The 22,765-nt window shown below is 37.6% G+C and overlaps 1 protein-coding gene across 2 annotated transcripts in view; it reads left to right on the top strand.

The window, feature by feature from the left end:
• The first annotated feature begins 10,792 nt into the window (after positions 1-10,792).
• OTOGL (otogelin like) overlaps positions 10,793-22,765 on the top strand; it is a 146,311-nt gene continuing 134,338 nt past the window's right edge. For both annotated transcript variants that reach the window (XM_036300001.1, XM_036300000.1), the window contains exons 1-6: positions 10,793-10,844; positions 11,916-11,955; positions 13,147-13,195; positions 18,567-18,633; positions 20,527-20,625; positions 22,345-22,499. In XM_036300001.1, the coding sequence (XP_036155894.1) occupies positions 10,793-10,844; positions 11,916-11,955; positions 13,147-13,195; positions 18,567-18,633; positions 20,527-20,625; positions 22,345-22,499 (462 nt within the window). The remainder of the gene's footprint in view (positions 10,845-11,915; positions 11,956-13,146; positions 13,196-18,566; positions 18,634-20,526; positions 20,626-22,344; positions 22,500-22,765) is intronic.

The following is a 22,765-nucleotide window of genomic DNA, read 5'->3' as shown; positions in this document are numbered from 1 at the left end:
GTGACAACCAATGTTCTCTGAAAGACTTGAATATAGCCGAGGGGAGGGATGGTGAGGACTGAGAAGGACAAGGGTTAGGAGCAGTCCCTTTGTCTAGAGCAGTGGTTCTCAACCTTCCTAATGCCGCGACCCTTTAATACAGTTCCTCTTGTTGTGGTGACCCCCAATTTCATTGTTACAAATTGAACATAATTAAAGCATAGTGATTAATCACAAAAAAATATGTAATTATTATTTTTTGTTAATATATTTTATTGATTTTTTACAGAGAGGAAGGGAGAGAGATAGAGAGTCAGAAACATCGACGAGAGAGGAACATCGATCAGCTGCCTCCTGCACATCTCCTACTGGGGATGTGCCCGCAACCCAGGTACATGCCCCTGACCGGAATTGAACCTGGGACCTCTCAGTCCGCAAGCCGACGCTCTATCCACTGAGCCAAACCGGTTTCGGCAATATGTAATTATATATGCGTTTTCCGATGGTCTTAGGCGACCCCTGTGAAAGGGTTGTTTGACTCCCAAAGGGGTCGCAACCCACAGGTTGAGAACCGCTGGTCTAGAGCATTTTTCCTAAAGGCAGCTCCAGTGGCTGTCTAAGTCATACAGACACTTGTGTGGTGAAAAACAGGACCATCCACTGGTGGTCCGTGAGGTCCGAAAGGTTGGCGACTACTGAATGCATTCTTCTCTTCTTATGATCAAATAAATGGAGACTGAGAGAAGTAGTTGTCTTTCTCTTATATTGATGGAGTTAATGCTGGCGCAACACTGAATAAGCAGTGTAGCAAACGTGTGCTGTTTTGGCTGTCTAGCATCCATTCCCTTTTCCTAAGAACACTGACGTTCTTTTGGAAATTACATTACCCCAACAGCATGGAATCTTGGAAAGCTAGTCATGGAAGCTGAGGTGTCCCCTGAAACGGCTTCTACATAGGCAAGAGTTAGGCATGTGACTTAATCAGCCACTTGAGGGATTTCAAATCTTAAGGAGAGTTTTTGTAAGGAAACAGGAAACAGCTGAAACTCATTTACCTTAGGTGTTAACCTAATATTCATTTTCCTAAGTATGATTTTTATTTTCCCCAGCTTTATTGAAATATAATCGACTTCTGATATTGTCTAAGTTTAAGGTGCACGGTGTAATGATTTGATATATGCATATATATTGCAAAATCTAAGCATGATTTTTCAACCTTCCTATTAGTTCTGCGAGAGCTCTAATCACCTCATAATTCCCCTTTTGCTTAAATTGGTCAGATTTATTTCTGATATTTTCAATTAAAGAACCTTAAGTGATTCCCGAAACTACTATCTACTAGACAATGAAGCAAGTTTTTATTTTTATTGGAAATTCAAATCACACAACAGAGTAACTTTAAATTACTAAGAGTAACTTAAGACTGATTCATAAAGGAAAAACAAAGATACTCTTTTCTAATTGCTCCAACTGAAACATAATATAATAACATGTTCTAGATCTTTTGGGCTATGACAAATTTTAAATTCTAGTAAGAATAATCTGACAACACTATTGTAATAAATGAGAAAAGTTTTCCCTTATGTATTATACCAGAGAGCATTCTAAAATTAAAGTAATGCTAGTTTATTTTGCCCAGATTGTTTTTTAAATCTTAAAAATTATATAAAACAAATAAACTTGGCTTGTTTTCCTATTAGAAATGGGGGGGGGACCTCAAAACTGGTAAAATAGTATAAATAACAGCCATAGAATTATGTAAGTCAGACTAAAATAACAGTGATATAATAAAGGCCTTTACATTTTTTCACCCATTCAAATTCCTTTTCAAAAGCATCTGGTTTAACCCTGCTATTTAAAAAATGCACTACAAAAACCTCATTTTTCTTTTTAATGTAATTTTTTAATGTCTCCAGCAAGTAGACACTTCTTCCTCTCCTTCTACATCTCATAATGTATTTCTTAAAAAGGAGTTTGATGTTTATAAAAGTTTCTTTAGACAATTGTAGCTAATCTTTGGAATAATGTAGTATAATTTGATTTATAAGCTGACAAGTCTCATGTTTTAACAATGAAATCAACTAGAAACAGCTCAGCCATTCTTATCTGAATGAGATTTTAAGGCAGAATTTGCAGCGTGGCTCAGCGTGGCAGAGCAGGGGAAAGAATGCTCCAAAGCCTGGGGGCACACACTGACTTCCCAAAGTGAGCCAGCAGAGGGCTGTTCTGTACTTGCTAGCAGTGTGTTGTTTTTGTCAAAATCATAGTGCAATTGAAGAAAAAGTACCTTATAAAATATAAGGTCGGGTTAAAGGGAAAGCAATGCCCTGGATATAAGCTAGCTTAAATAAAAATAAAATAAAAGACTGAATAGTGGAATGAAATGTCTATGGTTTAATTCAATCTGATATTTGACTTGTTAGTGTAACACCCCTTTGAATGTCACGATGTGTGTTAATAGGTAGAAGTGCAGGTAACAACTCACCAGTTTGTGGGATTCCCTTGAATTAGATTTTGACATGACCTATCATGGCTCTTTGACTGGGTCACAGGGGTATGCTGGAGCCAGCTCCTTCTGGCTTATGAAAGCCAATTATTACATTTGCAGGAATTTTATGAGTCAGTTGAAATCACACTGATAGCTCAGAATTGACCATGGTGGGAGGATTTACCCCATGGACATCTGCAAAGGCTACAATCTAGCCCTCCCTTTCCCCTGAGATGGTTTTTGAACATTTACCAGCACATCACTGGATGTAACAAGAAAGGAGACGTTCTTGCTCTAGCCGGTTTGGCTTAATGGACCAAGTGTCAACCCATGGACTGAAGGGTCCCAGGTCCCATTCCCTGCAAGGACAGGTATCTCGGTTGCAGGCTCCCTCCCAGCCCTGGTCAGGGGGTGTGCAGGAGGAGGCAACCAATGGATGTGTCTCTCTCACATCAATGTTTCTCTCTGTGTGTCTCTCCCCCTCCCTTCTACTCTCTCTCTCTAAAAAAAAAGGGTGGGGGGTGGGGGGAGTGCATTCTTGAGAACTGTGCCATCACACACCATTTTCATGTCGCCTTGTGTCTGCTCCGTCCAGCCCAGTTGATTGCTGGAAAAGTCATTCTTGAAGGTGTGGTGCCAGGCTGTTAATGTTGGGAACTCAATCTGCCTCTTTCTCCACTAACAAGCGAGGTGGGACCTGGAGGTGGACCCGCAGCTGCCCCTGCTGTTCCGTCTGCAGCAAGCTGTGTGTGGGGGATGGTGAGTAAGGCCTTGAGGCCTTGGTGTGACTATGAGCACTGAGCTGCAGTCCCTCTCCCCTGACCTGCAGCTTATTTTCTGCCCCTGGTCTTTCACAGCACACAGTACCGTAGTCCCCGCCCTTATCTGCAGTTTCTTTTTCCGCAGCTTTAGTTGCCTATGGTCAACCAAGGTCTGAAAATGTTAAATGGAAAATTCCAGAAATAAACAATTCTCAATGGAGTGTTCTACATTGTGTGATGAAATCTCTTCCCCTGACCCCCCCACCCCCAGCCCTCCGGCCAGGGAGGTGAATCATCTCTTTGTCCAGCATATCCATTCTGTAAACGCTCCCACTTAACAGTCACTTCCAGTTATCAGGCCACTGTTATGTTATCACAGTGCTAGTGTTCAAGTCATCCTATTTTATTTACTCATGGCCCCACAGTGCAAGAGTAGTGATGCTGGCAATTTGGATATGCCGAACAGAAATTGTGAAGTGCTTCCGTTGAGTGAAAAGGTGAGAACAGTACAGTAAGATATTTTGAGAGGGACCACATTCACATAACTTATATTATAGGATAGTGTTATAATTGCTCTATTATTATTGTTGTTATTCTCTTACTATACCTAATTTACATCTTAAACTTTATCATACCTACGGACATATAGGAAAAAATAAGGCGTATATAGGATTTGGTATTATCCCGTTTCAGGCATCCACTGGGGGGTCTTACAATGGTCCAAAAGCACCTGAACAACCTCACTTTGCTGCTCTCACATCCCAGCCTTGCATATTCTCTCCCTAGCTCACCTGCCCTAGCTGTACTAGCCCTTTATTTCTTCAAACCTACCTAGCTCTTTCCTCCTTAAAGCATCTACACTGTTTTCTCTGCTTGGTAAAATCTTGGTTCTCTCTGGCTAACTCCAGTTATCAGGATCAAAGTAACATTCTCTTGAAATCCTTCCTGACACATCCCCTTCATGCACGACTCCCTCAGGGCATTTTGTACTTTCTTTAAGAACAGGTACCACAACTTTAATTAAATAATTAGCTTTATAATTATTTTTGATTTTTTTTACCTCACCAGATTATAATCCTTTAAAGAAATATTTTTATTGATTTCAGAGAGGAAAAGAGAGGGAGAGAAAGATAGAAACATCAATGAGGAGAGAGAATCATTAATCAGTTGCCTCTTGCACGCCCCCTTCTGGGAAACAAGCCCGAAACATGGACATGTGCCCTGATAGAATCGAACCGTGATCTCTTGGTTCATATGTTGACGCTCAACCACTGAGCCAAGCCACATGTGACTTTTATCATTGATTTATTTCAGCACCTGAGAAAACTAATTAGATTTGTGGTAGGACCACCGTATATTATTTTGCTTAGTGTCAAGTGCTTGCCCCTGGTGACCAGAGAATGTGGTGCATTTGTTTCTATTCCTATTGCAACACATTACCTCAAACTTAGTGGCTTAAAACAGAGATTTAATATCTTATAGGTCTGGAGATCAGAGGTCTGAAATGAGTTTCAATGGGTTAAAATCAGGATGTTGGCAGGACGACATTTCCTCAGGAGACTTAGAGGAGAATCCATTCCATTGCCTTTTGCAGCTCCTAGAAGCTCCCTGCAGCCTGGGGTTGTGGCTGCTTCTTCCATCTTCTAATCTCTCACTCTGATCCCTCCGGCTCCTTCTTTCATTGGTAAGTGCTCCTGTGATTACATTGGGCCCACAGAAACTACAGGCAGCATTCCCTCATTACACCCGTAAGTCTCTCTTGCCATGTGAGGGAACATTCACAGGTTCTGGGAATTACGGCATGGATGTCTTTGGGAAGCCAATATTCAAGCTATCATAGTGAGAGTCATAAAGAAGTACTGCCAGTGGAACAGAGGCAGGAGTTTCTCTGCATAAGGAGTGTGGAAAGAGTAGGCAATATAAGTAACACACCTACTTCATCACACAAGAACCTAGTGTGAAGTGAGGCTGGCCTTCAACATCCACTTAATTTTCCCAGCCTCTGCTCCTTCCCCTCCAATGGGATCTGTCGGCCCTCCCATATTTGTAATTCACTTGCACGCCTTTTTCCTACTAGAATAAACTTTCTGGTATTTAATTTCCCCCAAAGTTGGATTCTCTATTACAATACAGATGACTAATCCCCTTAGATACATGAAACAGAAAACACAGGTGTAGGTGGGTTTGGGAATCTGTGCTTCTAAAACACTCCCTGGGTAATTCCTGCATGCACCAAAGTTTGAGAACCACCACTGTATTCTAAAGCCAATAAACTTATCTGGTTCGAAGAGAAGCCCTAGGAAACCTTCCAAGGGAACTAGTGTGTTTTCACCGCAGCTTTTGTAAGATAATGATAACAATTATGCATGTAACTCAGTAAGACTCTATTTCAAGCTGGAAGCCCAGGAAGAGGTCATGTCAAGATAAGAGAGGAACATTTTTGGGGACTGATCCAACCTTTATGTGACTCTCAAATCACAATGAAGGGCTTAGTTTCTTCTAGGTTATGTTTTCATACTGATTTGTATTCTGCTGAAAACCACAGTGATGCTGTGTTTACAAGGGCAGTTTGTCTGTATCAGCCTTGCCAGTTTAGGGAAGGTAAAGATGATAAGCTGATGTTTTTGGACCCCCCAAAATGGCTGTAATGGCTATTATCATAAATCAGGTGGTCAGTCCTTGGAGTTGGAATGTTGGTGTTATGTAAAATCATTTAACCTTGGCATTTAGGGATTTGACAGGGTTTTTTATATTATCAATAATTTGATCCAAGTGTGAGATTTTTTTAAATATATTTTTTATTGACTTCCGAGAGGAAGGGAGAAGGAGAGCGATAAAAACATCAGTGGTTAGAAAGAATCATTGATCGGCTGCTTCCTGCAAGTCCTCTCCTGGTGATTGAGCCTGAAACTCGGGCATGTGCCCTGACTGGGAATCGAACTGTGACCTCCTGGTTCATAGGTTGATGCTCAACCACTGAGCCACATGGCTGGGCCAAGTGTGAGATGTTTTTATATGCTTTGTTTATAAATTTATAGTTGTCTGCTTTGAATTAGGTGAAATTAGTAGAAGAGTCAAATTAGATAAGTGGTTACTTGTGAATCATAGGTGGTTTCATACCACAAGCTTGTAAGTCAGCTGAAAAGGTAAGCTGCAAATATATAAAGCAGTAACCAAAAAATGAGCACACATAATTTTTGATAGTTGGTGGTTCTGTTTATGGCAATATGGTGGATTAGACAATCTAAAAATGTGCCAGCTAAAAAATACTTGAACATGCTGGATAAAATATAATAGTCATCCATGTGAGTGGTAGATGAGTTCACAAAGATGTAAGGAACATTCCCAGAAGCCAAAAACAAAACAGAAATTAAACTTGGCCTTCTTTCACTTTGGGTTTGGGATTAGATTTTATAGTCTTGGAATCTTCAAACTGAGAAATTAACACAAAATTCCTGGAGCAATTGGAAGAGGTAGATGCAAAATCTTTTATGGAGGGACCCACCCTCAACCCTGGCAGTAAAGGATTCCCATGGAAAATGCAAATGCCAGAAATGAACCCAAAATCAAAATTACAAAATCCATGAGGTAATCCACCCTAAGTGTGAAAAGCAAACACAATAAACAAGGTTAGACCCCTCCTTCTCCTGAATATTCAAATAATATAATCTCTCAGTGACTCTAAAACAAGTACATCTAAAATGACCGAAAATATAAAATGAAATTGAAAACACGAGAAACCAAATTTATTTAAATCATTTTATATCTGGTGTATTATATAACACTATATAGTGCACATGCACAGTGCAATAATAGTATGAAGAATGAAGACAACTGACAGAAATATTGGTATTATACCTTGACCTTGAAATTAAAATGTTGACAAGAGGAAACTTTAGTTGTAGGAACATTACTTCTTTCAAGATATCAGTCAGATATTGCAAATCAATAGCAACTTGAAAAATGAATGTTCCTATAAAATATAACACTAACTTATGAGGGTGAGCTTTAACTTGAAATCATGACCAACACAGGTATTGCCGATGACAGCATGTCTTTGTTCAGAAAAACTGAGACAGATGCCATTTGTAAATTAAATGATGTCAAACAATCCAGAAGTTGCCAAGCAACACACCTCCTGAAAGCATAAATAGAATACTGCAAAACTATCTTATAATACGGCAGTTAAATTTAGCATGGTGAAAAGCATGTCAACGATACAGGATTCTTTTTGCTTGCTCCATGATAAACTAAATTCTGGATAAAATCACTAAACCTGAAATGTGTTAGGGGTTTAGTAAAGCAAGTGAGGAATAATTGCATTTCACTAGTAGAATGCGATATGATGGGAATCAAATGTTATCTACTTTAGATGTGATCTCAATTAATGAAAAATGACTGTTATATAAATTACCAAAGAAATTTTTTCCCAAAGATGATGAACTTCATTAAAAATAACCCCCTCCCTTTTTTGTCATTGACATACAAACTTAAGGCCAACATTTTCCCATCCTTGCCAATTGTTTTTAATGTGGTGTTTTGAGGCCAATAGGCTGTCAGGTGTCAACTTTCTAAGGATCATATTCCATGTGGGAAAATGTGCAGTGTTCTTGTAGCAGAAAGGGAACTGTTTATTGCATGCATTATGTGGTCGCCTCAGGCTTCTTATGAACTTAATATCGCTTCACAAGCTGGTGGCTGACTCACTTTTTGCCAGAGTTCCTTTGTCAGAGTAGAATGAAACATAAAAGCTGTCAACTAAAGTTTGACAGTAATAACTACATGTAGCACAGTCATAAATTCCTTTATTGTGTGGCTGTGGGTCTAATCTTTCATCTAAACTCTGTTCTTTGTACCTATTCATGGGAGTCTATTTTGCCTATTTTCATGCAGCCTACCATTTAATGTAATGAGTTCATAATGTATTTATTTGAAAAAAGTACTTGGGATTTCTTTTATTGTTTTCTTTGCCACTTTCCCTTCTCCTTTACCAATCTCCTACCCATTACAAGCCCAGATGGAGGAGAAATAGAAAGAGAGTATACACTATACCTATCTTAAGAAGAATGGTCACCCTGTCATGATTTCCACGTTTTTCTTTACCAGACACAGCAAGTTATAATTTTTAAATGCATGTAGTTTAAAACTGAAAGCAGTAATAAAAATGCTAGATAAGCCCTAGCTGGTTTGGCTCAATGGATAGAGCATTGGCCTGCGGACTGAAGGGTCCCAGGTTTGACTCCAGTCAAGGGCACATGCCTGGGTTGCAGGCTTGATCCCCAGTGTGGTGTGTGCAGGAGGCAGCCAATCAATGATTCTCTCTCATCATTGGTGTTTCTATCTCTCTCTCCCTTTCCTTTCTTCTCTGAAATCAATAAAAATAATTTTTAAAAATTCCAGATAATATAGCCTAGGAATGTTTAACCTTAGCCACTGAAAATGCCTGTGATGTTTTTGAATAAAAAGTTTAAAGATACTATATGAAATCGGAGGTAAAAATTTCATAGTTATTGCATTTGAATTAAGTACATAAGGTATCTAAGTTTATATTAGACATAAATACTTTTCACATGGCTTTACTGTTTAGAAATAACTATAAATATTACTAAAATGTTTATTTCTGAAACATGAAATTCAACTTTGATTTTCATTTGGGATTTTTCCATATGTGTGTCACTTGTGAAATTTTTTAAGTTAAAAAAAGTTAAGCAGTTACTAGATTTAAAAAAAACAACATGTTAAAGTATGACTTGCAGATTCTTCATATTTTAAGTTGACCCATAGGTTTACTTATGAAACTAAGAGAAACTATTGTAAATTAAGGAAAGTACTTAGGAATAAATATTAGTTATGCACATTTCCATCCTTTCCAGAGAGTCAATAAGCATTCTGCAGAAACAAAATTGTTGCCTTTAGTTTTAAAATTTCTTTGGAGGAAAATTATTGTTCTATAAACAAATTTCAAGCTTAACCTTTTAATTTATTCTGTAGTCACATTTTATTAAGTGCCTAGTATATATTATAGTTTTGATTGTGGTTAAGTAGAGACATGTTTTTGGACCAATATTTCGGATGCAACTATAAATAGGTAAGTCTATCTGTTTAGAAATATATTAATTTATTATCTAATTAATTTGAGTGATTATTTACTTTAAGTGTACTAGCTAGTAGACATTTAATAAATATCTATTAAACACAAACTATAATGAAATTATTTAAACTTAGCCATCAAAATCATAAAATGAGTACACAAGCATGGTTATGTGTACATAGGCACATAGGCACTTATACTTTTAGTAAAGCATGTGCATAGCTTCATGCTTAAAAGATGAATTTATAGGGAAACATCTTCTGTTGGCTAAATTAGCAATAAGTTAAGCAATGAAAAGTGAATAATAGAGTATAGAAGAAGAGAAAATGATCATCAAATTTGGGGCACAAAGACCTGTTTGTGTAATAGATACTGGGCATGCAATAATTAGAACTTTACAGAAAAGACTGAGAAGTCATTGCACAAGAGGTGTTTGGTGCAAGACAGTAAAAACGGGTGTGCTTTTTTGTCTTATAAGGTAGTACCATAGTTAGACATTCTTTACCACTGTGCTCCATTAAATGAGTCTGATGATAATGCAGGTAACTCATGGGGCTTAGGTCACTCCTATGGAGTTCGTTATGAAATATTCGAGCTGCTCTCTGATTCCAGATGGTCAACTGCTTCCAGAGAAGAAACTTCTTACTACTCGAATATGAAGACCTTCTTTGTTGTCTAGTTGGGTACTTCTTATGGAGGATGAAGAAATGAGGTGTGAAGGGAAGGTTTTCAGGGCTGGATGAGTTATTTTCTTTTCTTTGTAAAGTCACATATTAGAATACCATCTCTGTGTGTTATTTCTGCTTTTGTTGCAGAATGTTTAATAGAAATATCTGTGGACACATAAATATATCAATTTAAACAACACTGTAATGGGACTTGAGTTGAAAATATTTGCACTTAATTTTAGTTTACTTTTAATTCTTAAAGAAAATTTATGAGAACATGTAGACATTCTAGGAAAGATTGATTGGATTTTATTTCACCTTTTCCAAGGACAGTAATTATTTTATAAATAAAACACAGAGAATAGTTGAATAATTAGGAATAATGATGATCTCAAATGACACCAGGAGTTAATTTTTTTTTGTTTGTTTTGTTTGTTTTCTGTTTTTTGATGCTGCTGTCTTTAGAAGTTATAAAAGGCTAGCATAGGCTAAAAAGGCGTATGATGTCCAGGATCAAGGTAGGGTGTAACTAATACAGGCTCAGGTAAGAGGCTGCCATGCATTACTAATGAGAGACTCAGCCAAAAGGTTGCCTGCAATTTCTAAGGCATCAGATCTTGTATGTAGTTAGAAAGACGGGAATTCCTTTATGAATTACTTTTTTGCAAAGCTATATTTATAAGAATTTGACCACTCTACAAATACATAACCTTCTAAGATGCCATCATAGTAAAGAACAACAATTTGGTTACATTTTAGAGAGAAAGTCTACATTGAAATGAACATTGTGAGAAAACGCAATTTAATGATACCTTGGAGTATATTCTTGCTTCATATACTGCTGTTTTCATTGCAAGGTAAGAACTCATATAAAATTTTTACCTTATTTTATTGTATTTTAGTCTTTGTTGCAACTGATAGGAATAGTTTGTCCTTATACTATCAATCACTTACTTTGAAGTAATGACAGTGAACAGATCATTCTTTTGAAAATTCTTAATAATGTAGATAATTTGAGACTTCTGTGTTTTTTTTTCTTTTCTTTAAGTGTTAAAATCATGCTTTTATTATGTTATGCAACTGTACTGAAAGAAGCTCTGATTCTAACATTTGTCTTCTGAAGAATGATTTAAAATATTTGTCTTTGTCATTTAATCATTTAAAATTTTATAACTAAAGAGAAATTGAGTACCGAAACTTTCTTCATATCAGTATACAGAAGAATAGTAAACAGATGTTTTAAGAAAGACTTTAACATTTGGTGCTAAGAATTGATTTTCAGTTATTTTATAGAAATGTGATTTGTAAATTCATTTTTATAAAAATATTTTATGGGGAAAGCATTTATTAATTTATAATTCCTAAAAGAGCTGTATATTTTGGAGCTTGTAGGAGAAGAGGGAGAAATTACTGAAGTATAAAAGAGTAGTGAGGTCAAAGATGCTATTTTCTAATCCTAGTGGTGACTGAAACTCCTTGGACAAATGTCATAGAGAGTTGAGATGTGGAGTGGACTTTGGAGATGAACGTGCCTAACACCATTATTTTGTGATATGTATGGTAGCATGCTGGAGTTTGCCATTTGCTAAGTGGTAGGGCTAAAGCTAAAAGTTGGATCTCTGGACTCTAAGTCTCATGCTTGTCCTACTGTGTTATGTTTCTGTGTAAATCTAGGTGCACTGCTCTTTCTTTCTGGATTACCAGTCACTTTGATGTCTCACAGGGAATTTGCTGGTCAAAATCTTTCAGAAAATGCAAAATACCTAATAGCTACACTCAGTCTGAGACTTAGAATTTAGTTTAAAATTATCTGTTTAGTAATTAGAACATGTGACCAAGATATTTGTGATTATATATATGTATATATATATATATATATATATATATATATATATATATATAATTATTTATTTATTTCTCTCTAGCAGGATATATTTGTGCATCATCCATCTTGACGGAAACATCAAAGTGAGTATTTCTTGTTCTTTATGTCCTCTGAAACATAAAGCCAATAAGAACAAGCAAATTTAAGCAGATAACTATATCTGCTTTTACAAATAAAGAAAATACTTTACAAAATAAGGGCATTATATGTAGTTCTTTATCACATTTCCACAAATTGAAAATTATCAAGCATTCAGTTCCTTATTTATGAAGCAATTATTTTTCACTTTTATTTTAATGATAAAAGGAGTTCTTGGAGGTATCCAAAGACTGTAGATACTAAAGAGACATTACTTTCAATTCAAAGATTTGTAAAGAAGTTATACTCAGTAATTACCCATTTTATATTATCATCAATGTACATTGCTGATTACAAATGTGCTGTATCTTAACATAGAGTGAAACATCGTTTAATGATTAAAAAGAATAAAATTGAGCCTGGCTGGCATGGCTCAGTGGTTGAACATTAACCTATGAACCAGGAGGTCATGGTTTGATTCCTGGTGAGGGCGCATGCCTGGGTTGTGGATTTGATCCTCAGTATGGGGCATGCAGGAGGCAGCTGATCAATGATTCTCTCTCATCACTGATGTTTCTATCTCTGTCTCCCTCTCCCTTCCTCTCTGAAATCAATAAAAACATATATTTAAAAAATAATAAAATTGATCTCACACTAAATAATGAAAATCATTCTTTGGATTAAACTGATCTGCTTAATGAAAAGCAGAATTCTATTCCCCATTGATTTTGGTAAATCACAGTATGATGTGCTTACTCACATTAATGCTATACTGCCCTTTATGACATGGTAAAGGAGTAAATATTAGGTTTGATAAAAGTGAACGTGCTCTTGGCAAATACTTATCTCACCAGTTTTATGAAGTCATGTGGTGAAAATAGCATGCGTGTTGGTGCTAAAATACTACACTATTTTGTTTATTTCTCTACCTTGAAGTTCCTTCCTAAAATTCATTTATATCAGAGACTGGAGAGATTTGGGGACACTCCCCTGAATTTTGTAAAATGAGACAGCAACACCACCCAAATCTAACCCCTCCAAAAGGGGGAGGGAGACCTTTTAAATGTTAAACTAAGAAAGACCTCTTTGATAAAGTGATGGAAATCAGGAGGAAAACACCAGCCCTCTCTTGGGAAAGGCTTGTTCAGGTTGCCTTGGGGCCTTTGACTATACAAGTTCTTTTTGTTTTCTTCCAGAAACGGATTTAATGAAAATCGACAGAAAAGAGCTCTTTTAGCAGCGCAGGTAGGTTATGCCTCAGATGGAGAGAGAGGCAGAGAAACAATCCATTCTGCTTTGGGACTCTGCTGTCACTTCAACAATGAGACCGTTGTGGAAGGGAATGAAATGCTAAAAACAAGACAGGAAGGAGGAGGAAGAGGCAAAGTAACTTCTCTACTGCTTTTCTGTGCCCCTCCAATTCATGCTCAGTTCACATTTTCTTGTTTATTTGCTGTTCACCTCCGTTTCCTACTGAGAGGCTCACAGTATTTGTGGGAGATTCAATCTCATCTACTTGCCAGAAAATTTAAATGGGTTTAAAAATTAAGCCCCAAATCAGGACAATAACAACAGAACAAATACAAGCAAATAAAGCAGAGAAAGGTGCAAATGATCGGAGTTAAATACTGCAAAGGTCATCAGAGATGTCCTTGACAAACAGCTTTTATATAAATTTAAATTACAGACACTCTGAAGAGGTAACTTTTTTTTTTTAGGGCTGGGATAGCACTGAATTTGAGGATGTCTTTTTGTCTGGACCTTTTTATATAAAGGATATTGGATAATATATTTGCATAATTTTCAAACTATGGCTGGAATGTTCAAATGAGTGGGTTTTAAAAAACATTTTTCAGTAAAAGATGGATGGCAAAAGAGAGAATCCTAATTTAAAGGCATTTCTTTGGAAAGTAATAAGATTTGAGCATTTAGATAGCAAACAGCATATATATTCAAGGAGGCTTTTGTCAAATGCTGAAATGCAATACATTTCTGGTAAATGCCTAAATGTTATTTTTTGGTGTTAATTAAAAAGAATTAAAGAGAGATTTGATATGCTGTTGTGACAATTGAGAAGACAGAACTAATTTATTTTAATCAAGTGATAGGTGTGCTGAAATGGACAAAGGATTGTATATGAAATGGAAGTATTTTATTTTTTCCTATAAGAGTGGTGTACTTAAGTATCATGTGAAGTGGTTAAAATGATCTTTCTCTGAGAAATTTTATGTACATGTTTGCCAGCACCAGTGGTTCTCAACCTTCTGACCCTTTAGATACAGTTCCTCATGTTGTGACCCAACCATGAAATTATTTTCGTTGCTACTTCATAACTGTAATGTTGCTACTGTTATGAATCGTAATGTAAATATCTGATATGCAGGCTGGTCTTAGGCGACCCCTGTGAAAGGGTCATTCGACCGCTAAAGGGATCGCGACCCACAGGTTGAGAACCGCTGCGACAAAATTAACCACAAAAAGACATCATCTTGACTCAGTAGAAAATCCAATTTTTGAGAAAAACTGCATTCCATTGGACCCACTAGATTGAAGAACCTTGAGACATATCTTACAGTTGTCACATGGAGGGACCTATTGCTGGGATCACACAGAGTGGGGGAAAGTAGGTTTACAGATGTGAGTATGTGAAACACAGAGTTTATTCTTGTAGTATTATTTATTAATTGTTATATTATTTTCCGTATGAACAACTGTAAAACTACATTTGTACCACCCTTATTATTGTCCATACAGGTGTCTTAGAATTTGTAAAATTTACTCCAAAGTAGTTACGTTAATACCCCCTTTTTGTTAATAAGTTAGGAGCTCACCTTGTTTTGATTTCTCTTTTAGAGAGAAAGAAGAATAGGACATTTGCCTTTTTATTTCCTGGAACTAAAGCACATACATCAGGATTATTTAATATTTGAACACATTTTAAAAGAATAAATGTTAAAGAAGGACAATGAAGTCATAATCATGTGTTGCACTGTTTAGGACTGAAATTTCATCTGTTATAAGGCCATTCCTCTCTCCAGATTCACTCCCCTGCTCTAGGAAGACAGAACACTGGTGGATAGATATCTGTGCAAGTAAGAATTCAGAAATATGTTGCCAGTGAGATGATGAACAATGAGCAAAGAAAGGGTAGGCAGGCTTCTCTCAATGGTGTATTTGTGTGCTGCAGCGATTTCTCATTGAAAGACTGCATTTCTCTGTGCTTCTCAGCCTCCTGTGGAGATGTAATCAGCAGGAGGAAGAATGGCCTATTCTTTTTTATCACTTATGTGAATACATGCACCCACTGCTTGCATTTTTTCTTCTCTTTTTGCATTACATTTAAAAATTCTCCTGAAAGCAGGGGCTGAGACCTAGACTCAGGTGCAGGTAATTTATTTAGGATGTGCACAGTCAGGGAGAGAGAAACATAAGACTCAGAAGGCAGAAAATCCAATACAGCTATGTTAATAAGGGGTTGTTTGCTTTAGGCATCTGGGGCTCAGTCTTACTGGGGACTCTCTGAGGGGCTGTGTAGAATGTGGTGTAGAGTTGTTTCTCCAATGGATGGGGAAAGCTGGGATACTTATTCACCAGCTCCTTTTCCTCCTTGGATGAGGGCGACTGCCTGGGGGGCCTTAAATCATCCCCTGGAAGGCACGTTCTGTGGTCTGTCCTACTTGTGGTCTGTTTCCTTGGGTGGAAATAAAAAGAAGCTGGTGTTTGAAGTTGGAGGGTCTCAATGTGCACAGAAACCCGGGAGCAGGTGAAGTGGAATGAGAGGATGCAGGGAGGGGCAGCCACAGAATCTTTCATAGACATGGTTCTAAACAGCCTTGGGAGGCAAGCCATTCCCATTCAATAATGTCTATTTTCAGTTTAGTTGGTGTTTGTTGATGACATACAAGAGATCATACTAAAGATAAGCATGAATAGCAGTACTTGTTATATAGAAACTCATTGTCCAGTGGAGGCCTGTAAAGAATTCATTTCTGTGTAACTTGTTCATTGAATCTGAGACACCACCAATTATTTGCCATTATTTATGTGACATAAAAAACAAAAGTGCTCCCAATTATAAATATAAAATACCATTCTGAGTTCAGGTCTGTTTGAAAAATGGAAATGATGTGTCATGTCCTACCACTGTTGAAATATTATAGTCTGACACATGGGATGCTGTGGTCATTAGGATGCTGTGATAGCCAGGAGACTGGTGTTGTAGGGAGTTAGACCTAGTCATGCTAGGTAGTGAGAGGATAGGGAGCAAAAAGCGACTTATATATTCTTGCCTTAGTCTAGTGTTGTCCAGTGTATTCAGTTTTTGCCTAATAATAAAAATATCTAACAGGTTTAGAACCCTTATTATGGGCCTGGCACTATTCTGGGTACTTTACTTATCCCATCTCATTTAATCCTCACAACTCTGTGAGGCAGTTACTGTTATTCCATTTTATAGGTGGGGAAATTGAGGCTGAGAATGTTAAATAATTTGTTCAAGGTTATAAGCCTGTATGAGGCAGAGTTGCAGTCACTGTTCACTTTTAGTGAGCATCAGAGGTAATTCGTTAGAGCCAAAGAAGATTTTGGTGCCCAGTAATATTGGTGGTTATGCTAGATTTAGGCAGCTGGAAAAAAATGAGACTGACGAGAGAATATAACTTGCTGTCTTGGGGATAATCAAGGTCACAGACTGTTGTGAGTCTGACTTGGTTTGAAGAGAGAGGCAAGGGCAAAAAGGGGAGATTAAGTAGTGAGGATAAAACCCTGGAGGAATGACAGCAGGAATCAATGAACTTGGGACCATGATGCGGGCCAAGGAGTTTAGAAAGGAGTCTTAAAGTGGTGAGTGTGGGAGTTCTTCTAGCAGGCATGGTTTGCCTGTTAAAATAAAAAGTACCTGGTTGGAAAATGCTACAATAAAACTTTACATGTAGGAAGGAGATGAGAGCCCTAGCCGGTATGGCTCAGTGGATAGAGCGTTGGCCTGTGGACTGAAGGGTCCCGGGCTTGATTTTGGTCAAAGGCATGTACCTTGGTTGCAGGCTCCCTGCCCTCGTCAGGGACATGCGGGAGGCAACCAATGGATGTGTCTCCCTCACATCGGTGTTTCTGTCTCTCCTTCTCCCTTCCACTCTGTAAAAAATCAATGGAAAAATTATCTGCTGATGAGGATTAAAAAAAAAAAAAAAAAGGAAGGAGATGAGAATATATTGAGAAAGGGCTTTGTATCTGAGTCAAATTCCATATCACCCTTTCTTCTTATCCTTTACCCTTCAAGTTTTTCTAACATCCTCTAGTACTCAATTTTACAATTATGTGGCAAAATTTTGGAGCGTGTATTCTGTGAGCATAAAACTGCCATTGGAAAGGACAGCGCTGCAGACCATATACTATATTAGAAGCCCCATGCACGAAATTCATGCAAGGGCCTGGGCCACCACTGCCACCACGGACGGGCGCCTCTGCTGCCTCTGCCGCTGTCCCTGACCGCTGTGGCTTTGTTCAGAAGGAAGGACGTCTGGGAGGACATCCGGTCTGATTTGCATATTACAGTTTTATTATAAATTGGCTTTGAGTTGGAATAAAAATCACTATTGAGCCCTGGCTGGTTTGGCTCAGTGGATGGAGCGTCGGCCTGCGGACTAGGGGGTCCTGGGTTCGATTCCAGTCAAGGGCGTGTACCTTGGTTGCAGGCACATCCCCAGTGGGGGGTTGTGCAGGAGGCAGCTGATCGATGTTTCTCTCTCATCGATGTTTCTAACTCTCTATCCCTCTCCCTTCCTCTCTGTAAAACATCAATAAAATATATTTTTAAAAAATCACTATTCATTAGTTTTAGTAACTCATAATTATTTGCTACTAATCCATATGGACCTCTAAAAGTATTAAGGTTTTATCTGAGTTGCTTAGATTAATATCAATCTCTCTTGCTAGTTTTCTGTGCGCAAGGTACTATGGAGGAATCTTTACATAAATTGTTTTACTTATTGTTATGACTACACAATAAAATAGGTACCGTTGTTCCCATTTTACAGACAAGTAAAGGAAGGCACTAAGAGGTTAGGAAACTTGTCTAAGAGTAAGTACTGACAGGATTAGGCCTCTAATCTGGTCTCTCTGATTCACTAATCCATGCTTTTAACCCCACAGTGCCTTGAGGACCATTAAAATACATGTAAATGTTCTATGAACCTTCGAGTGTTAGCTCTTTGGAAACTGCTGTGGATGGTGCCTTCACAGATGGGTCTGCAGGCAGTGGGAACATCATTGTCCGTCCATTGGCCTCATGCATTTTCTCCAGACCCATTTGTACTTGGGAGCATCAGAGAACTGCTACTTCTGCAGGCAGAACAGTCAGTTAATGCAAAAATAAAGACTCCAACCAGGCTCTTTCCCAAGGAGGGCAGGGAGGCAGAACTGAGGTCAGATAGGATAAAGAACATGTCAAAGTCATGTTGAGGCAAAACCACTGCCTCACTGAGATTGCCTCAGTAACTCAAGAAAATAGAAAGTCAGGACCTTATAATCTCTGTATTTTTAGCTATTTTCCAATTTGCCTGTTTGGCTTGATTTAAATAATCTAATTCTCTTGAATTCTTATTTCTTTCTTTCCAAGTTTGAAGCAACATCTCCAAGATACTTCTTCCATGAAGCTATTAATTGGGGTGAGAGTAAAATAAAAGGTCAGTGCTACATGTATGTTTTTGTATTTGTTTTCTCCAAAAGACCCTTTTGGGGGATATAATGAATCAACTCTTTGTTATTTCCATATAATGCAAGAAGGAAATGGAGCCAGGGTGGTAAAAATACTTAGTAATAATTTAGATTCACTTCTTTTGGAAACAAGCAGGGTTAAGCACTCAGACAAAGCTGATAACTGTATGACCAGGACAGATATCCTTGGGTATCAGAAACTTATTTTCTAAAGCAATTACTTGTCCCTTGGTCCCTCCTTGACATCCTCTTTTTGCTTACCAATTTCCTGTTTTTGTTAAGCAGAAAGCTGATAGTAGTTTAAAATTTAATTTGTTTTTCCTTGCATTTAAAATAACAAGACTTTTTGTTTTTGGCTTAATATTGTTTTCAGAGAATAAATAGGGCTGTAAATATTTTTTGAAGGAAATACATTTGTTCACCTGAATATTTTAGGCATTATTCACTGTAAAAATGGAAGATGGTGCTGTAAGATAAAATTTAAATATAGTATTGCCCCTTAGAGGAAAAACCCTGCATTTAAGTTTATGAAAAATATTCCTAACCTATATTTATGATCAAAGTTGAAACAGCTTATTTTTCTTTTTTCTTTTTTTTTTTTTTTAAATATATTTTATTGATTTTTCACAGAGAGGAAGGGAGAGAGATAGAGAGAGTTAGAAACATCGATGAGAGAGAAACATCGACCAGCCGCCTCCTGCACATCCCCCCACTGGGGATATGCCCGCAACCCAGGTACATGCCCTTGACCGGAATCGAACCCGGGACCCTTCAGTCCGCAGGCCGACGCTCTATCCACTGAGCCAAACCGGTTTCGGCATAGCTCATTTTTCTTCAGTTAAGACATTCTACTTAGAGAGTTGTCTGTGTTTAAGTGTAGAGAGAAACTTTAGATTCATGGATCTTAAGGTGGAAGGATAATAGGGTTTCCCAATTCTTGCCTTTGGCAAAACTGTGGTTCAGTTCCTGCAGTTAGATAAGTGCTTTCATGACCTTGACATATTCCAGAAAGGTACAATCTCTAGTAATACTTTACAGGGCCTCAAAGATGTCCTCTAGCTCTCTCTGTGTTACTTAAATCCTTCTTGCTTGAGTTTTGCCAGCTGCCTCTTGTCCTCTCCTTATTAGAGGAAAAATTTTCACTGATTCATTTGTGTTTTTAAACCTCGCTCAGGAGCTCATAGTTTCTTGCTTCTTCTTTTCAACATAATCCGTTGGGGCGAGTTTTCTTTCTATGAAAGAAAGAAAATATTTTTGATGACGGCCAGCTGTGACTTTGGCTTCTCTCCCATTAGAACTAAATATGGGTCAGAAAAAAAATGCATCATTTGTAATTAAGCCTGAGGATTAATACACAAACTTCAAATTAAATTTTTAATCATTCTCTTAAAAAATGGGAGTTTTATTTTGAGTTTTATACTTTGCCCCATCCTTTGAGCTATGAAATGGACGTGATTCTTTAACACAGCACTTGCTCCTGGAGAAGGACCCCACTGGACGTGCAGCGGGTGCCAAACGCCGTCAAGGGAATCAGCAGCAGCTTGTGTATTTCTGGATCTCATCATCTGGGGACAGGGATTCCTTACATGGGAACTTGACCTTTCAATGGCTTGAAGGAAGCTAACCTTTGCTCTCAGGGTAGTTGGAGATGTGAAAGCCTGCCTTTCTTGTTTCACAGCACACATAATGAAATGAACTAGATAAAGCTTTGATGGGCTTAATTCTTTAGCTCATCAAGGCAAGATGCCCAGCGTTCTGTTTGAGTTAATAGTGGTTACAGTTAGTCCAAGCTAAATCTTGACATATTATGTTTATAAGAACTGGTGCATGCCAGGAGATAACTTATTTATTTTGTCCCTCAGGTTCTTGCCCTCATGAATGCCTTAACGGAGCTTTCTGTTCTAAGGCTGGTACATGTGACTGCCAAATATTTCAGGCACTTGGGACACGGTGCCAGATTGGTAAGTTTCAGGGATACTTATGAGAGAATTATGAGATGCTGAAGAAGACATTAAGGCATAATTTTCTATATTAGGGTTCATCCATTGGGATTTGGACCAATCACATTGTATATTAATTTGAATGCTCACAATTCATTCCCAGCAATTTAGAAACAACATAAAAAAGAATAGATATATATGCCTACTTTCTCTTCTCACTTATCTCTACTATTTCCTCAAGCAGTTTTTCCTACTCTAGATGATACTAGCCCATTAAAACCATGTTCTCATTCATCTCTCTTTTTCTTGATAAATTAGATTTATTATTTGGAGCCACACATTCTTTTTGACTTTGAGTTAATTGGATATTCTGTACATAAAATAGAAATAATAATGAGAGCTCTTCAAAGCAGAGGATTCTTTTTAAAAATTTTTTTAGCCATGGTATCTAGGTTAGGATCTTACATCAACCATAATCAATAAATATTCATTGGTGTAATGGGTATTTATTGAGCATCTACTAGATCCCAGGCTAGGCTCTGGGGATACAGTAGTGAACAATATAGACATGTTCCTGTTCTCTTGGAAGTTACAGTTTAGAGGACGGGACTAACACACAACAGATACACATTAATCACACTTGTGACGTACTATAAAGTAAAAGATTCTATGAAAATTTGCAACAGAGGTGAGGCATACTGTCAAAGAAGACTGCCTGAATAATGAACCACTCTCTGTTTTCCCCCAAAAAAGGCCAAAGTTGGCCAAGGCTAATAAATTTAGGTAATATTACAAAAGAAAAGACATAATTGTGCCTTATCTTTATGCTCTCTATATAGGGTATTGAAATATTTTACACATATCAATTACTCAATAAATGTCATTGATTTTCATATTATTCTAAAGGAGAAGATCTCAAAAATTCAAATAGAATAGAGGTCTATCCACAAGGGTAATAAGGGAGGTAGGCATGAGTATAATAGGAGATGATGTTTAATTTAAGGCAAACATTGCTTAAAATTTGACCAGTTTAAAATCATGATATTAAAAATTTTTTTATTTATTTAAAATTTACCTTTATTGTTGAAAATATTACAGGTACCTCCCTTTCTTTTTTTATTGACCCCCTCCACCCCACTTCTGCCCCCGCCCCAGGCCTTCACTGCACTATTGTCTGTCCATGGGTTATGCATATAGAGGTCATGAATTTTTAAATTCCAGCATACGTTGGATGACTAATGCTCCCATCCCCAGATGTATAAACATGATATTTTTTGGTCAGTGGTTATTTTTCTCTGTGGATACTATTAAGATATTTTTGAAAAAATTGTGGAGACTGGAACACTCTATGCTGCCAATGATAATTTTTAGGACACTCGGTGGTGACATTTTATTCTTTTGTGATCCATTATATTGCTTTATCACTATCACTTTCTTTTACTGTATCATTCTCCCTACTCCTCCTTTCTTCCAGAAACTTCCTTTGGGAGCAAACATAAGAAAGTTTCTAACATAAATCCTTTCTTCAAAGCAACTTGAAAGCCATGTTTTCCTTCAGGGGAGTTTAATGGTTTTGAGAGCAACCAGTAATTTTATGTTAGTTATCTCTTCCTGTAATATTGACCACCAGAGAAGACAATATTTATTTTAATGCAATAGAATCACCTATCATGACTGAACCTTCCTAGAAACAGGTGTAATTTATTTTATTCTACTAAGTATTACCCTATTTCTTTTCAGTGCCAAACATGGGCAATGGCAGAGATGGGATTTGCAAAACCTGGGGACAGTACCACTTTGAAACGTTTGACGGCATCTACTATTATTTCCCAGGAAACTGTTCTTACATTTTTGCAAAAGACTGTGGTAATTTGGAGCCTCAGTACACTGTATGGGTAAGTGAACCTAGGGTATAATTAACTTAAGACTTACTTCTGGTGAAACCTATTCTTTTAAAGTACTGGAAAAATTATAGAAAATCTCTATATATAAACGCCCAGCAACGGGAATGGCGGAATGACCAGAACAACTGGAACGACTGGTGGCTATGACAGCCAACCAGCCTGATCTGGGCTCTGATGGGTCCCCTCACCCACCCGGCTGGTCCCACTCCCAATTGGCCCCCAACACCTGATCAGGGGTGGGGCCAGCAGGCCAACTG

The sequence above is a fragment of the Myotis myotis genome, unplaced genomic scaffold (genome assembly GCF_014108235.1).
Source record: "Myotis myotis isolate mMyoMyo1 unplaced genomic scaffold, mMyoMyo1.p scaffold_m19_p_3, whole genome shotgun sequence".
NCBI classification, from domain to species: Eukaryota; Metazoa; Chordata; class Mammalia; order Chiroptera; family Vespertilionidae; genus Myotis; species Myotis myotis.
Note: the sequence above shows the minus strand (reverse complement) of the source record. Positions and strands in the feature narration are given on the sequence as shown.